A 14165-nucleotide genomic window follows, 5' to 3' on the forward strand; every position below is an offset into this window, starting at 1 on the left:
AGAGACAGAAGGAGGAAGGGAGAGAGGGAGTGAGAGAGAGGAAGGGAAGGAGAGAGAGAGAGAGGAGTGATGGAAGGAGAGAGAGATTGAGAAGGATGGAGGGAGGGAGAGACAGAGGGAGGGAGAGAAGGAAGGAGGAAGACTGAGGGAAGGAAGGAGGGGAACAGAGGAGGGAGGAAGACAGAGAAAAGAGAAAGAAGGAGGGAGGGAGGCATAGAGAAAGAGAGTGAGACAGGAGGGAGGGATACAGACAGAGGGAGGGAGGGAGACAGACAGATAAGGAGACAGATAGACAGAAAAATAGACAGACAGAAGTGGAACGCAAATGATATAGACTGATGATCATAGTCTAGTTAGTTGAATCCTACAGCAAGCCTGGAGTAATCAGGTAGACTGGCTGTGAAAGGGTTGTCATGGTTACTAAGGGCCTGTGGCCATGTTTATAAACATCTCTTTGATCTGTTAACGATCGCACCTGCTCTTTATGTCTCCTGTAGCACACCGCAGCAATTCAGACACTGAGAGCAAGCTCTCAAACAAAGCCTCAGACTGGCAAAACTATAACTGCTATCAGTCAAATGACGTCATCCTGAGCACCACAAGGCCTTTGTGAACGTATCGGTATAAAATTGATATGGATAAACATAAAAATGTGTTACTCTCATCATTTGGAAGCTTGCTGAGCCCAAAGTATAAGACATATCGCTTATCTGAGCACATTTTCTGAAACTAGACAAAAATACCTACGTTTTGATGTATGAATTGTGTATGACAAGTAGATATTGTGGGCGTGAGAGCAGTTTTTAGAGAAGGGACAATGATAATTTTTTTAAGGCTCTGTGCTGTAGCTGTGAAATCATCCACTCTAAGCTGCCCCATACACACTCATTAGAAACGCAGAAAAATCCTGAAATGATCACTGAACAGCATTCTCACTAATAAAGAACAGGATAACAATAGGTGGAATGCTGTACAACAGCATTCCCCCAATAAAGAACAGAATAACAATAGTTGGAATGCTGTTGAACAGCATTCCCACTAATAAAGAAAATGGCCGACACGAACAACAATAGTACTTTTATTAGTGAATAAAAGTCCTAGCTTCCACAGACCAATTTCACCTCAGATTGATAGGACACCTTCTCAAGGTGTCAACTACAATGTTTCAGGACATTCTGATTTTGTTTTACAAAATAAGAGCCCCCCAAAGCTCATATATACGCTGTTTTGTCTACACATTAAGAAAACCATAAAAATAAAAGTCCCAGCTTCCACAGACCAATTTCACCTCAGATGGAGAGGACACCTTCTCAAGCTGTCAACTACAATGTTGCAGGACATTCTGATTTTGTTTTACAAAATAAGAGCCCCCTAAAACTCATATATACCCTGTTTTGTCTATACATTCAGAAAATCATAAAAATAAAAGTCCTAGCTTCCACAGACCAATTTCACCTCAGATGGATAGGACACCTTCTCAAGGTGTCAACTACAATGTTGCAGGACATTCTGATGTTGTTTTCCCAAATAAGAGCCCCCCAAAGCTCATATATTAGCTGTTTTGTCCATACATTCAGAAAATCATAAAAATAAAAGTCCTAGCTTCCACAGACCAATTTCACCTCAGATGGAGAGGACTCCTTCTAAATGTGTGATCTACAATGTTTCAGGACATTCTGATGTTGTTTTCCAAAATAAGAGCCCCCCAAAACTCATATATACGCTGTTTTGTCCATACATTCAGAAAATCATAAAAATAAAAGTCCTAGCTTCCACAGACCAATTTCACATCAGATGGAGAGGACACCTTCTCAAGGTTCTACAATGTTCCAGGACATTCTGATTTTGTTTTCCAAAATAAGAGCCCCCCAAAACTCATATATACGCTGCAGGTTTGCTGTTGTGCCAGGTTCTTTCCATCTGGTTATGATAGATTTGATGGTGCTCCTGGGGATCATCAAAGATTTGGATATTTTTTCATAACCTAACCCTGACTTGTACTTCTCAACAACATTGTCCCTTACTTGTTTGGAGAGTTCCTTGGTCTTCATGGCAGTGTTTGATTAGTGGTGCCTCTTGCTTAGGTGTTGCAGCCTCTGGGGCCTTTCAAAAATGTGTGTATATTTAACAACAGATCATGTGACTTGATTGCACACAGGTGGACATCATTTCACTAATTTTGTGACTTCTGAAGGAAATTGGTTCCACCAGAGCTTTTTATGGGCTTCATAACAAAGGGGGTGAATACATACGCACATGCCAATTTTCAGTTTTTTATTACTAAAAAATAGTTTTATATTTTTCTCATTTCACTTCAGCAACTTAGACTATTATGTTCTGATTCATCACATAAAATTCAGATTTTAAAAACATTGAACTAAAGGCTGTAATGTAACAAAATAGGTAAAAAGCCAAGGGGGATGAATATTTTTGCAAGGCACTGTAACACCAGCCTTGTGTCAGCCACCTCCTGGTCACTGTAATTGATCTGTCAAGCAGTCAATGCCTGACTTGCTAATAACCTCCCGACCATATTCAGAGCCACCAGCTAAGATGTCAGTGTTCCCTGAAGAAATTTCTGTCTTTGCCAATAGGCAAAAAAACCAAAAAAAAAACACTTTTTTCTTTCCTCTCTCTTTTTTTCCTTTTTTCCTAAAAAAAAAATTTAAACTTTTCCAAAAAAAAAAAAAAAAAACAAAAATAAAAAAAACAAAACCCTCCCCCCCCCAACCTAACAATTAGTATCTTAGTCGTTATAGTGTTTGATAGACATGACCACCAACACTCAGTCAAAGATCTTGAAAGACAAAGAAGAGGCACCATTCAAACCAGCAGACAAACACATATCATCACAGGACAAACAAGTGTTCCAAACTACAGAAAATACCTAAGGATCAGTGTAAACAAGGCGGCTCTATGTAGCTTTGTCAGCACCTACATCACCAGTACTGGGCCAACGAGTGCTGAGAGCCTTGTACCAAACAGCAGTGTGGCATCACAGCCACCTGGTCAAAACTCTTCTCTGGAACCCAGTTGGTAGAGGATGGAGGCTCAAAGAAGATGGGTGCATTGAACCTGTGATGTTACAGAAGACACCAGCACCTAAAGAAGTTAGAGACATCACCCACTACTATACTGTAAAGACGGAAACTGCAACGATGCTACCACATGCCAGTGTCTTTCAGTGGGCTTGACCTGCAGAGAGTTTTGCTCTTGCCCTTTCCCAGGCTATCCAAATATGACCCACTTTGTCACTGATGACAATGTGGATGAGTGACAGTGGTGTGTTGCAGTGGTAACATCATGGGGGGCTGACCTCCCCAAAGTGGCCACTGGAGATGGCCTAATCCCCAGAATGGCTACCAAAAGCAGTTCATGTTCCAAATGGTTGCTGCTAGAAAAAAACAGCCTGAGAAGAGCTGGAGATTCAGTGATGAGGGGGGTTTTGTTAGATTGCCATTTGTTTGATTTAATTAATTAATTTAATTTGTCATTTAATTTGTATTGTGTTAAGTTATAGTTTTATTAAAAGGCTCATTAAAGTCAAACTGCAATCCTGACTCCTGGTCTCCTGTTTGTGCTATGGTAAGGTGTTATCTTTTGATTTCAATCTTTGTTTCCATATGGAATGTATGGTACAAGGTGCCATATGATACCACTGATAATGGGCTTTGGACTTGAGACTAAATTATGTCAGTGTTCCATTTTCTTTCATTTTGGACACATTGAGTGAAAGAACACCCTGATTTGTCATGCTATATTTACACATTTGGTATTGCTGGATTAAGCACAACCCCACTTTTCCAACAAGAAATCATATGCGTTTCTATTATAATCCCTGGCAAAGTAACCACAAAGTAAATGAAAACATTCTGCATAGATATTAATTGCATGTTCGCCTATTTTAGGTATGTGTTTATAGGTCTCTATTTATTCCATACATCATGATATTCACATACAGTCTTTTCTAGTAGGTAAAGCAACTTCCTGACTACAAACATGCTAAGTTTCAAAGCTCTCAGAGCTTGTGTGATTGATCTGCATTAGTTTAGATGCCTTAACTCCCATACGGACAGGCTATATTTTAGTCCTTCTTTGGTTTTGGGTTGTGTAACAATATCTGTTAATTTAACAATCTTAGCAGTAAAATATCTTTAGCCAAGAATCAATTTCATATATGGGAGACCCTAGGGATGAGGAAAAACATTGTTGGGTTTAGTTCTACCTCCAGTAGGAGTATCTCAAAAACTAAAGCCCTTTTTGACCATTTGTCACAAGCCTAAATATGCCTCATATTTGAGACTTTGACTGACTTTTATTTTGAAACTATACATCAGAATGTCTTTATACTTACTGGGTCACACTATGGGGTCGTGTAATATAACCCTGAAGTGGAATTAGTATATGATAACAGGGCGTTTCCTTTTAAATTGAATCCAAAATCATATCTAATATGTCTCATATTTGAGACTTTGACAGGCTTTTATTTTGAAACAGTACATCAGAATGTCTTGATACTTAATGAGTCACACCATGGGGTCGTGTAATATAACCCTGAAGTGGATTTATTGTTTGATAACAGGGAGTTTCCTTTTAAATTGAATCCAAAATCATATCTAATTTGTCTCATATTCGAGACTTTGACAGGCTTTTATTTTGAAACTGTACATCAGAATGTCCTGAAACATTGTAGATCACACCTTGAGAAGGTGTCCTCTCCATCTGAGGTGAAATTGGTCTGTGGAAGCTAGGACTTTTATTTTTATAATTTTCTGAATGTGTAGACAAAACAGCCTATATATGAGTTTTGGGGGGCTCTTATTTTGGAAAACAACATCAGAATGTCCTGAAACATTGTAGTTGACACCTTGAGAAGGAGTCATCTCCATCTGAGGTGAAATTGGTCTGTGGAAGCTAGGACTTTTATTTTTTATGATTTTCTGAATGTGTAGACAAAACAGCTAATATATGAGTTTTGGGGGGGCACTTATTTTGGAATTCAGCATATCATGCAGTGACAGGTTGTGAGGTGTGCTAAAATCCTTCCTTCTTTCCTTCTTTCTTTCTGACAGACAGGCAGGCAGATAGACAGGCAGGCAGATTAGACAGACAGGCAGACAGAATAAATGAATGGGAAATTGCCTTAGTCAGAAAATTCCCTGTTTTTGTTTTGTCGGTCTCACCGTAATAGCAAGTGTATACGCGCACCGCGAAATATAGGGGTGGCTAGTTTGACCGCTCATTTTGAAGAGGCTGGCTTGACCGCAGTGAGTGTGTGGTGACAGACGCGGCAGTGAAGTCTGCTCACTTCACCTGCACAAAACGCACCCAAAAACGAAAAACCTTGCTTTTCCTACAAGGAAAATTATGTACACGATTTCCTGATAGACTGGACTTTGTGCAACCAGCACAAACACAATAATTTACCATTATGACTTACATAAACTTCCTCTATATCTTGCTCTCTCTCACCACTGTAGAGTGAGAAGCAAGCGGGAGCACAACCTATTGTTTGCCTCTGCCTACATCCTATGACGCGTTGCTAGCGGGAAAGGCTATTTCAGAGCCTAGCTTAAAAATGGGCACCCTTTCATCAAAATTTCTGCTTTTGGGTTTGTGTAACATAGCGATTTCTACTTATGTGTTTTTAAAAGACCTCTTCAGACAACATTACGTATTAACTCAGTTATGAATTAAACCTGCACATTGCTCTTTAAGCACCGCCCGACTCATTACCATAGATTGTATTACACCGTATTACACACTAGCTGATCTCACTTTATGTTGATTTTATCCTACTGTATTTTATTTTATTTTTATTTATTTGAGAATGTTTTTATGTTACATATTGTTTGTGTTGTGAAGCAACGGATGTGGCACTGTGTCCAAAACAAATTTCCCCTCGGGGACAATAAAGTGTATTCTATTCTATTCTATTCTAGCTGCAGCATTCATAGGTAGCCTGCGTCCAGAGATGGATTGTTTGCTTCTGTCTGGTTAGCGACACGGCCCCCAGCTAACCAGTCCTTCTTCAGACTGATGTTGGCACCCCCCACTCAATTAGCATACAGGCGCAGGGAAAAATAAATGTGGAAATGTGGAAATACATAAATAAATAAATAAATGTAGAAATGTGGAAATACAGAAATAAATGTAGAAATGTGGAAATACAGAAATAAATAAATTTAGAAATAAATGTATAAATAAATAAATAAATACATAAATATATAAATAAATGTATAACTGTATAAATACATAAATATATAGAAATGCATAAATAAATACATGTAAAAATACAGAAATAGCCATTTATGTTACCAAAATGTATTTATTTTCACTATATTTCTGCATTTATTTATTTATTTCTACTTTTATTTATTTATTTTTCCTTCTGTCATTTTTAGTCCTCCATATGCGACTGTGGGGTTTATTAAATAGAAAGGGGCACAACCTTGCGCAGCCATATAAAAATGTTAAAATGGAAGTTACATGTACTCTCTAAATATATCTCTGACAGGTCTTTAATAGTTGATTTCCAAACAATTGGAAAAAGCATTTGACAACGTGGGCCAGAAATTGTTCACAGCAGCCTGCTGGGCAGCAGAAACCTTCCTGTAAGCTGTTTATATCAACATCAGAACATTGCAGCCAGGAAGGAAGGAAGACCAGAGACGATAGTGGAGGACTGTCACAAATTACTCATTCGGGGGAAAGAGCCCACTGCTCATGTTTAAGTCATGCAAAGCAAACCTCGGGAACACCAATTCTCTCTTTAAAATATGCAGCCGCAGAGCCATACAAGCCCCTTGTCTGACAACTCTTGTATATCCAAATGTCCCTCTCCCACCTCTCCTTCCAGCATAGCGCACACATTTCCAAAAGTGCTGTGTGTGCACCCCCCTGCTGACATGAAAATCCAAATAACTCTCTTGACTTCTCAGACTCCCCCTCCCTTTCTCCGATCTCCCTCGATCTGGCTCTCTGTCAGACCAAAAGGTCTTATGTAACGAGGTGCTGAAGCCTCTATGTCTTACCCAACATGCACTTGGGGATTACAGTGCATGGGCCCCCTGCAGTAGAGGAGTCTGAGATGGGACTACAGGTGTGTGTGTGTGTGTGTGTGTGTGTGTGTGTGTGTGTGTGTGTGTGTGTGTGTGTGTAGAGAGAACAGACAAAACTGTACCAAAGAAGACAAAAATAATGCAACTAGTGTTGCACAATATATAATTTTTTGATCATCATCACGATATCAACTTGCGCAATAAACACATCGCAAGAGAGAGATTTTTTTGTGTGAAAACTACACTTTAAAAATGTAACTGTCATTCTTTTTTTAGTGGTGCCTTATATATTAAATTCAATGTTCATTTTGTTTAAAAAACCAATGTTTTTTCTACTAAAACTATTTTCTCTCATTTGTTTTAAATTCAACAAGCAATTTGCTGTATTTCAGCAGAACACTGAAAGCAGCAGAAACACAGAGCTGAGTACACTTTAACATCGGTTTATTTATCGCACTTAATATCGTTATCGCGATATTCAACAACGTTATTGCATATTTTCCTTATATCGTGCAGCCCTAAAATGCAACAAACCTCAATGGTGAATTTTCAATGTTCATAGTGGTGTCGGATAGTGCGTGTGCACAGAGGAACGGGCAGTATGGCTGCTGTTAAAGTGGCAGTTTAACGGCATATCCTCATAATGAGTGTGCCTGCCAGAGAGTTCACACAGGGAGAGGAGCTTTGCCACAGGAGCTAGCAGCAGCCTCAGCAGCAGCCTCAGCAGGGACGGCAGAAGGAACACGGAGGGAGCTGACTCAATGCCTCCACGTCTCCATTCTCCCAGAACTCCTCTGTTTTTGCACTAGTAAACAAATACTGAAATAAGAGCAACCCCAACCCCTCCTCATCCCCCGGCAGTATGAGCCACAGAATGAGAAACAAACAGGTCTGTCTCTCGTGAGCGTTGCTGAGTTTCACTGCGATGTCAACAATATCAAAGAGAGCAGGCACAGACAGGAAGATGAGACGTGGAAAAGATGCTGAGGTGAATGTGAACCATACTGCTTTTCTCCTCTCACTGCACATATAAAGCTGCCTTATTGTACACTAAGATAATACATGGGAGTAGGGTTGCAAAATTACAGGAATATTCAAGGTGGAAATGTTTCATGGTAATTAACGGGAAATAACGGGAATAAAATGGAAATATATTTTTGTTTTGCTCCGGCTGTATTTACCGTGTAATATGCAGATGTAAACAAAACTTATACCATATCATAAGCATAAGACATAATCCATTAATTTGCCAAATAAATCCATGAATTTGTCAAATACATACACTATAATGCAGTAAAACAGTGTGAAATGTGTCATGTGGTGAGTTAGCCAGCTAGCAAGTCAACTAATGGGAAAAGGTACAAGCTTGAGAATACACTGTGCATGCAGAGGGTTGCCATTTAAATTACTATTTAATGGGATACTGGCAAATGGCAAAATCTGTACATGTGATGGAAGAGGACCCCTATTTTTGTTTTTGTGTCCAAGTGACTGATGGGAACAACAATCTTTGACATTGGTCCAGTATTAAGTAAGATCGGTGCAGTCGGCAGCGGCAAAACAAGCTACAATGTAAGTTAATAAGGCAATTGTCCAGTTGGTATTAACCTTCACAAAAGTGCTAGTTTTGCCGCTGACATGCTCAGAATAATATTCTAAGTGTCTGACAACATTATGGAAAGGATCCCTTCAGACACAGACCTTTAAAACCTCGTTGAGACCTTTCTGTTTAACCAGAAACAGCTCTGAGGTCTATAGTGCTAAACCCACCAGACTCCATTTAAAAAAGCAATACTTTTAGTGTGTTTAGAGAAAACATATTTTCACATGTAATTGGTAAACTATGTGTTTATTTCAACAAAAACTAGAGTTGTGATGGTTGGAAAAGTGGAAAAACGACCCAAAACGTCTTTAATAGTTTTATTTTGTTTCTGTCGACTTTGAATGAAGTGTATCTCAAGATGCTAAAATGTCGGTTTATTTTACATGAAGTCTGGTGGCGTAAGCGAACGCAATTTTGCGGATGTTTTTATTTAAAAAAGGATCTTACTCTTTAACAGAAAGGTCGAAATCCTTTCTATAATGTTGTCAGACACTTAGAATATTAATCTGAGCCTATCAGTGGCAAAACGAGCACTTTTGTGAACATTAATTTACAAACTGGACAATTTCCCTATTAACTTACATTGTAGCTTGTTTCACTGCTGCCGACTGCAGCAATCTTGCTTAATACTGGACCAATGTCAAAGATTGTTGTTCCCATCAGTCACTTAGACACAAAAACATAGGAACATAGGGTCCAGGTTGAAAAAAAACGAAGTTACCCTTTAATACAGTGCATTGTTACAATTCAATGGGCATACTTTTAACCAAAACATGCAATGAGACCTAAAGAATCACTAATAAAAAAGGTACGAAATTGTGCCAAATTCCCAAGCTTAACGTCCCTTGGAAAAAGATATCTGCTAACAGATAGAGAAAAAAAACACCAACTGTGCAATCTCTAGCAAAAAAAGGCACAGCTGTACATTTTCTGCATATTGTTTCTTGCAGCATGGCATTATGACTTTGCGTAAACATACACGCCACTTTCCTAAAGCCAAATGGCGTGTTATCTGTACGCATTTTCAGCTATCCACGTGTATGTCTATGCTGTATACAGCAGATGTAAACATACCCACCACAAAAAAACAGCTGAAAATCGCCACACGCGGGACGCAATCCTGGCTCTCCTGGGTGAAAGTCCTGTGTTTTACCCATACGCCACCTCAACCAACCTCCTTACGCAGACGTACCTCCCTTGTACTACTCGCTACAGCGAAAATTCACTCGTAATGTAGGTCAATGGCGGGCAAATTGCGTTGATAAACACGCTTACAAGCGATTATGCGTCTTGATAACACGCCAAAATGGCATACAAATTGGCGTGTCATACATACACCACTTTATGAGATCAGTCTGGTTTCTTGTGTGTTCAGGTGTGTCAAGGTTTCTGTCTTAGGTTTCTGTGGTATCTGTATTAGCTCAACTCAACAGCAGACTACTTTTTCTATTCAATATGACTTTTACATACATAACTCTTTACATGTACAACAGCTCGGAGACCATTTTTTATTGCAGATGAAACTATCAAAACACACTGCTCATAAAAATTTGTATATCTCAAAAATGTGTACATAGTTCAAATAACTTATGGAGGGTTAAGGAATATTTCTACATTTAGAAATTTTTTTGGATCAATAGGTTTTGTGTTTTCATTTAGTAAAAACTGATGCACACACGTCCAATTCTTATTTTTTTGTGACACAACTTTAACACTTTTATTATTTTTTATGGTTGATTGACTTACATAACCTTTTGAGCGTAGGTTGTACTGATGTTAGGGATAAGAAGCATTTGAAGATACTCCAAAAAAATGACATCACAATAACGCAAACATACCAATGTAGGCACTGGCCGACCATATCTATAAAGGGTTACATATAACACGTGTTGTTTTAATGACCTGCAGACACCTGGTGTGTGTAACAACATTGTACTATATGTGACTGCGTACATTTGTGTGACTGTTTTTGTGTACGTCTCCGAGGCTCCCTCACCCTGCTGACCTAGGTCTCCCTCTCTGATGACACATCACCGTCGGCTCCACTGCTGGCGTTGGGGTCCTGTCGGGAACGTGAAGCGACTTTTTCCCTGCTCGACTCCGAGGGGCCCTTGGAGCGCGTCTTCTCTTTCCTCTGCTGCTGCTTCTCCTGCTTGGACAGCTGAGGAAACACAAGAAACCGGAAAGCTTAGTTCATAAATAAAAAAAAGATCTTTATCTTACAGTTCAATTCATGTGCCCTTAAAAGGTACAGTAAGCGATGCTACAGCTAAGACTGTTGATATTTGTACTCAACTGCCAAATAAAAACTCGTAACTCTTCTTGTCCTGTCTGACGACGATTTAGCTTTTTCAAATTTTTATTTATCTGCATTCATATGCAGAGAAACAATCCGGTCATAGACGTCATCTCTCAAATCCAACTCCATTGTCGCGTCTCAAGTTGCTAATCAGACTGTAAACAAGGAGCAGCGCACAGAAGAGGAATTCTTGGCCTGGAAATATCCGCTGGCTACACCGGAACCGCCGAAATATTGGACCTTACCCCAAGAGGCTAAATCAATGTCAGACCGATAGATGATGGGTTCCGAGATAGTTGAGCGCTTAATAAGTAACACCTAGGAATATTTTTCCTTCCAATCTTTAACTTCCACTGAGAAGGAGAAGAAAGAAGCACTTCAATAATCTGTCAACGGGTAAATTCATTTTTTTAGGCTTTGATGTTGTTGCATTACTCATGTAGACCCAAAATACACACCCATGCACAAACAGGACCTATACACATGCATTAACAGAGAGATGTCAGAGTAACGCTGGGTTTCCACGGGTAGCGTTTTTTTAAACTGCAACTCCGCTGCATCTGTGACGTGTAGCGGACTCCAAGGGAAATTGTGTCACCACAACATGTTGCCAACTGTGTAGGCAAGGCAAGGTAAGGCACGGCAATTCAAAGTTCTTTACATAAAACATTAAAGGAAAATTTAAAACAGATAAAATATGAGAATAAAAGTTACAGTGCAGTATAAGAAATAATAAAAAGAAAACAATTATTTCAAGAAAGGCAGCATCAGAAAGAAAGGTCTTCAGCCTTGATTTCAAAGAACTGAGAGTTGCAGCGGACCTGCAGTTTTCTGGGAGTCTGTTCCAGATATGTGGAGCATAAAAACTGACCGCTCCTTCCCCCTGTTTAGTTCTGACCCTGGGGACAGAAAGCAGACCTGACCCAGGCGACCTGAGAGGTCTGGATGGTTCATAGCGTAGCAGCAGGTCAGAAATGTATTTTGGCCCTAAACAGTTTAGTGCTTTGTAAACCAACAGAAGTATTTTGAAATCAATTCTTTGAGGGACAGGAAGCCAGTGTAAAGACTTCAACAAAGTCAGTTTCTATCCGGCCTAACACAAACTATTCGGTAAGTTTTCTACTACGGTCACACACTTTGCTGCTTAAAAAGTTGCGTTTAGTTTAGTTCAAGTATTGCTAGCAACCAGCTAGTCATCATTTCTCTCTCTCTCTCTCTCATATATATATATATATATATATATGATGAAGTAGGCTATATGAAAATCACGATCTTTTCATTTGCTCATAGCATGTGTGTATACATGGCAGATTATATTGGTGGCACGTTTGCGAGTCTGCCCTCTCATTGTCAACTTTGGGAGAGCGGTGAACATCCGGCCACTTTCCCCGCCGTCATAGGGAATGAGTTGAATCGCTCCGCTCTGCCGTTACTTCGGTTGCCTGTGGAAACCCAGAGTAAAAGGGGTTGCCATGTAGTCAGCGCTCCACGCTGTTAGGGGTTTAGTCCCTTGCTCAAGGGCACCTCAGCAGTGCCCAGGAGGCAAACTAGCACCTCTCTCCAGCTAACAGTGCACACTCCGTACGGTCTTTAAGCCAAGTCCCCGTGGACTGAGCTACTGCCCACCTCCCCACGCCCATTTTTGTTGCTCATTTAGTCATGAATATTTTATGGAAAATATTGTCTTAAAGGGTTTTAAATATAAAATAAATGTGGGGGACATCCACATTTGTCATGTGCAAATCTTTGGTTTCTCTTTAAGACAAGAAAAGTTCTAAAAACATTAAAAATAAATCTCCTTTGGCTGAACAGTAACTGAAACCTTATCAGTCTGGGGTTCCTTGTGGTTCAGTGGGCTAAGGCACGCACCATGAACATGCTGCATCATGACTTGCAGATAATGACCTTTGCAGTATGTTCAGTATTCACCCTTAGCTCCCAACATGCATGAATTAGTTAAACTGATTAAACAAAGAAGGAGAAACACGTCAGCACCACAAAGCAGCACTAGCACATCGGACTCGCCTTTTTGGATGCATAACCACTTCTTTTCGCTCCTCATTTAGAGATATTCTGGGTTGTCATACGATCACCCCAACATTGTGACAGCATTCGCTGCCTCTCACACACTCCGAAACAACCCTTCCCAGTGCCACTCAGCACGACTAGTCACTACTCCAAACAAACTCCTTTCCTCATTGTATTCTTCACGGTCCATAAAACACCACAGCAGTAATGATGAAGGAGGTATGCTACCCGCCGTCTGAAAAGGGCCTGTAAACACACATGCTAAAACTTTAATGCTGCCGGGGGAAATATTTATGAACTAAATGTCACCTTAAAATACAAAGCATTGCGTAAGAAGTTAGATTATTCAAAGAGGACACCGGAAATCTGTGTTATACCCATTTGAACCCATAAACATGCTTTAGTATCAAACCAGGCCTACTGCCTTTGTTGATGATTTAACACTGGGAATAAACATACGCAGGGTTCAAAATCAACCTACATCAAAATTAACCCACAAGCCAAATGGCTAGTGAATGTTCACATTGTACACATATTTTAACTAGATTACCATTGTTTTTTGAGCTGGTGAGTGAAGCAAATCTACCATCCACTTGCAAATATTACCAACATTTGGCTGGTGAATGGTGCTAATTATACGTGTTCCTCTTTTTGCCATAAATCAATCAACATTTTACTCTAATGTTAAAGGTCTCATGGCATGCTGCTTTTTGGATGCTGCCTTAGTGGTCCCCTAATACTGTATCTGAAGTCTCTTTCCCGAAATTCAGCCTTGGTGCAGAATTACAGCCACTAGAGCCAGTCCCACAATGATCTTTCCTTAGTGTGTGCCATTTCTGTCTGTAGCTATTGAGGAGGGGGGCTGGCAAGGTGGAGAGTGGGGGCGTGGCCTTGACCAACTGCCACTTTGCTTGTTTGCAAGCCATGATGTCTCTCTCTTTCTCATGGGTGGGCCAAATTCTCTGGGCGGGCAAAGCAGAGAAAGGGGAGGTAACCTTGCTCCTTATGACCTCTTAAGGAGGAGATTCCAGATTGGCCCATCTTAGCTTTAATTTTCTCAAAAGGCAGAGCAGGATAACCAGGGCTCGGTTTACACCTATCGCCATTTCTAGCCACTGGGGGACCATAGCCAGGCTGGGGGAATTCATATTAATGTTAAAAAACCTCATAAAGT

The 14165-nt window shown here is 40.0% G+C and overlaps 1 protein-coding gene across 4 annotated transcripts in view; it reads right to left on the reverse strand.

Moving 5' to 3' along the window:
• The window catches only part of dtd1 (D-aminoacyl-tRNA deacylase 1), a 42667-nt gene that overhangs the window by 14188 nt on the left and 14314 nt on the right, over nt 1-14165 (reverse strand). For 3 of the 4 annotated variants that reach the window (XR_005636396.1, XR_005636390.1, XM_039777050.1), the window contains exon 5: nt 10661-10825. Coding sequence is in view for 2 of the 4 variants with exons in the window: in XM_039777050.1 (XP_039632984.1) it covers nt 10670-10825 (156 nt within the window). In the remaining 2 variants the exon portion in view is untranslated. The remainder of the gene's footprint in view (nt 1-10660; nt 10826-14165) is intronic. The other variant, XM_039777138.1, reaches the window with a different exon arrangement.

The sequence above is a fragment of the Perca fluviatilis genome, chromosome 1 (assembly GCF_010015445.1).
Source record: "Perca fluviatilis chromosome 1, GENO_Pfluv_1.0, whole genome shotgun sequence".
Classification (NCBI taxonomy): Eukaryota; Metazoa; Chordata; class Actinopteri; order Perciformes; family Percidae; genus Perca; species Perca fluviatilis.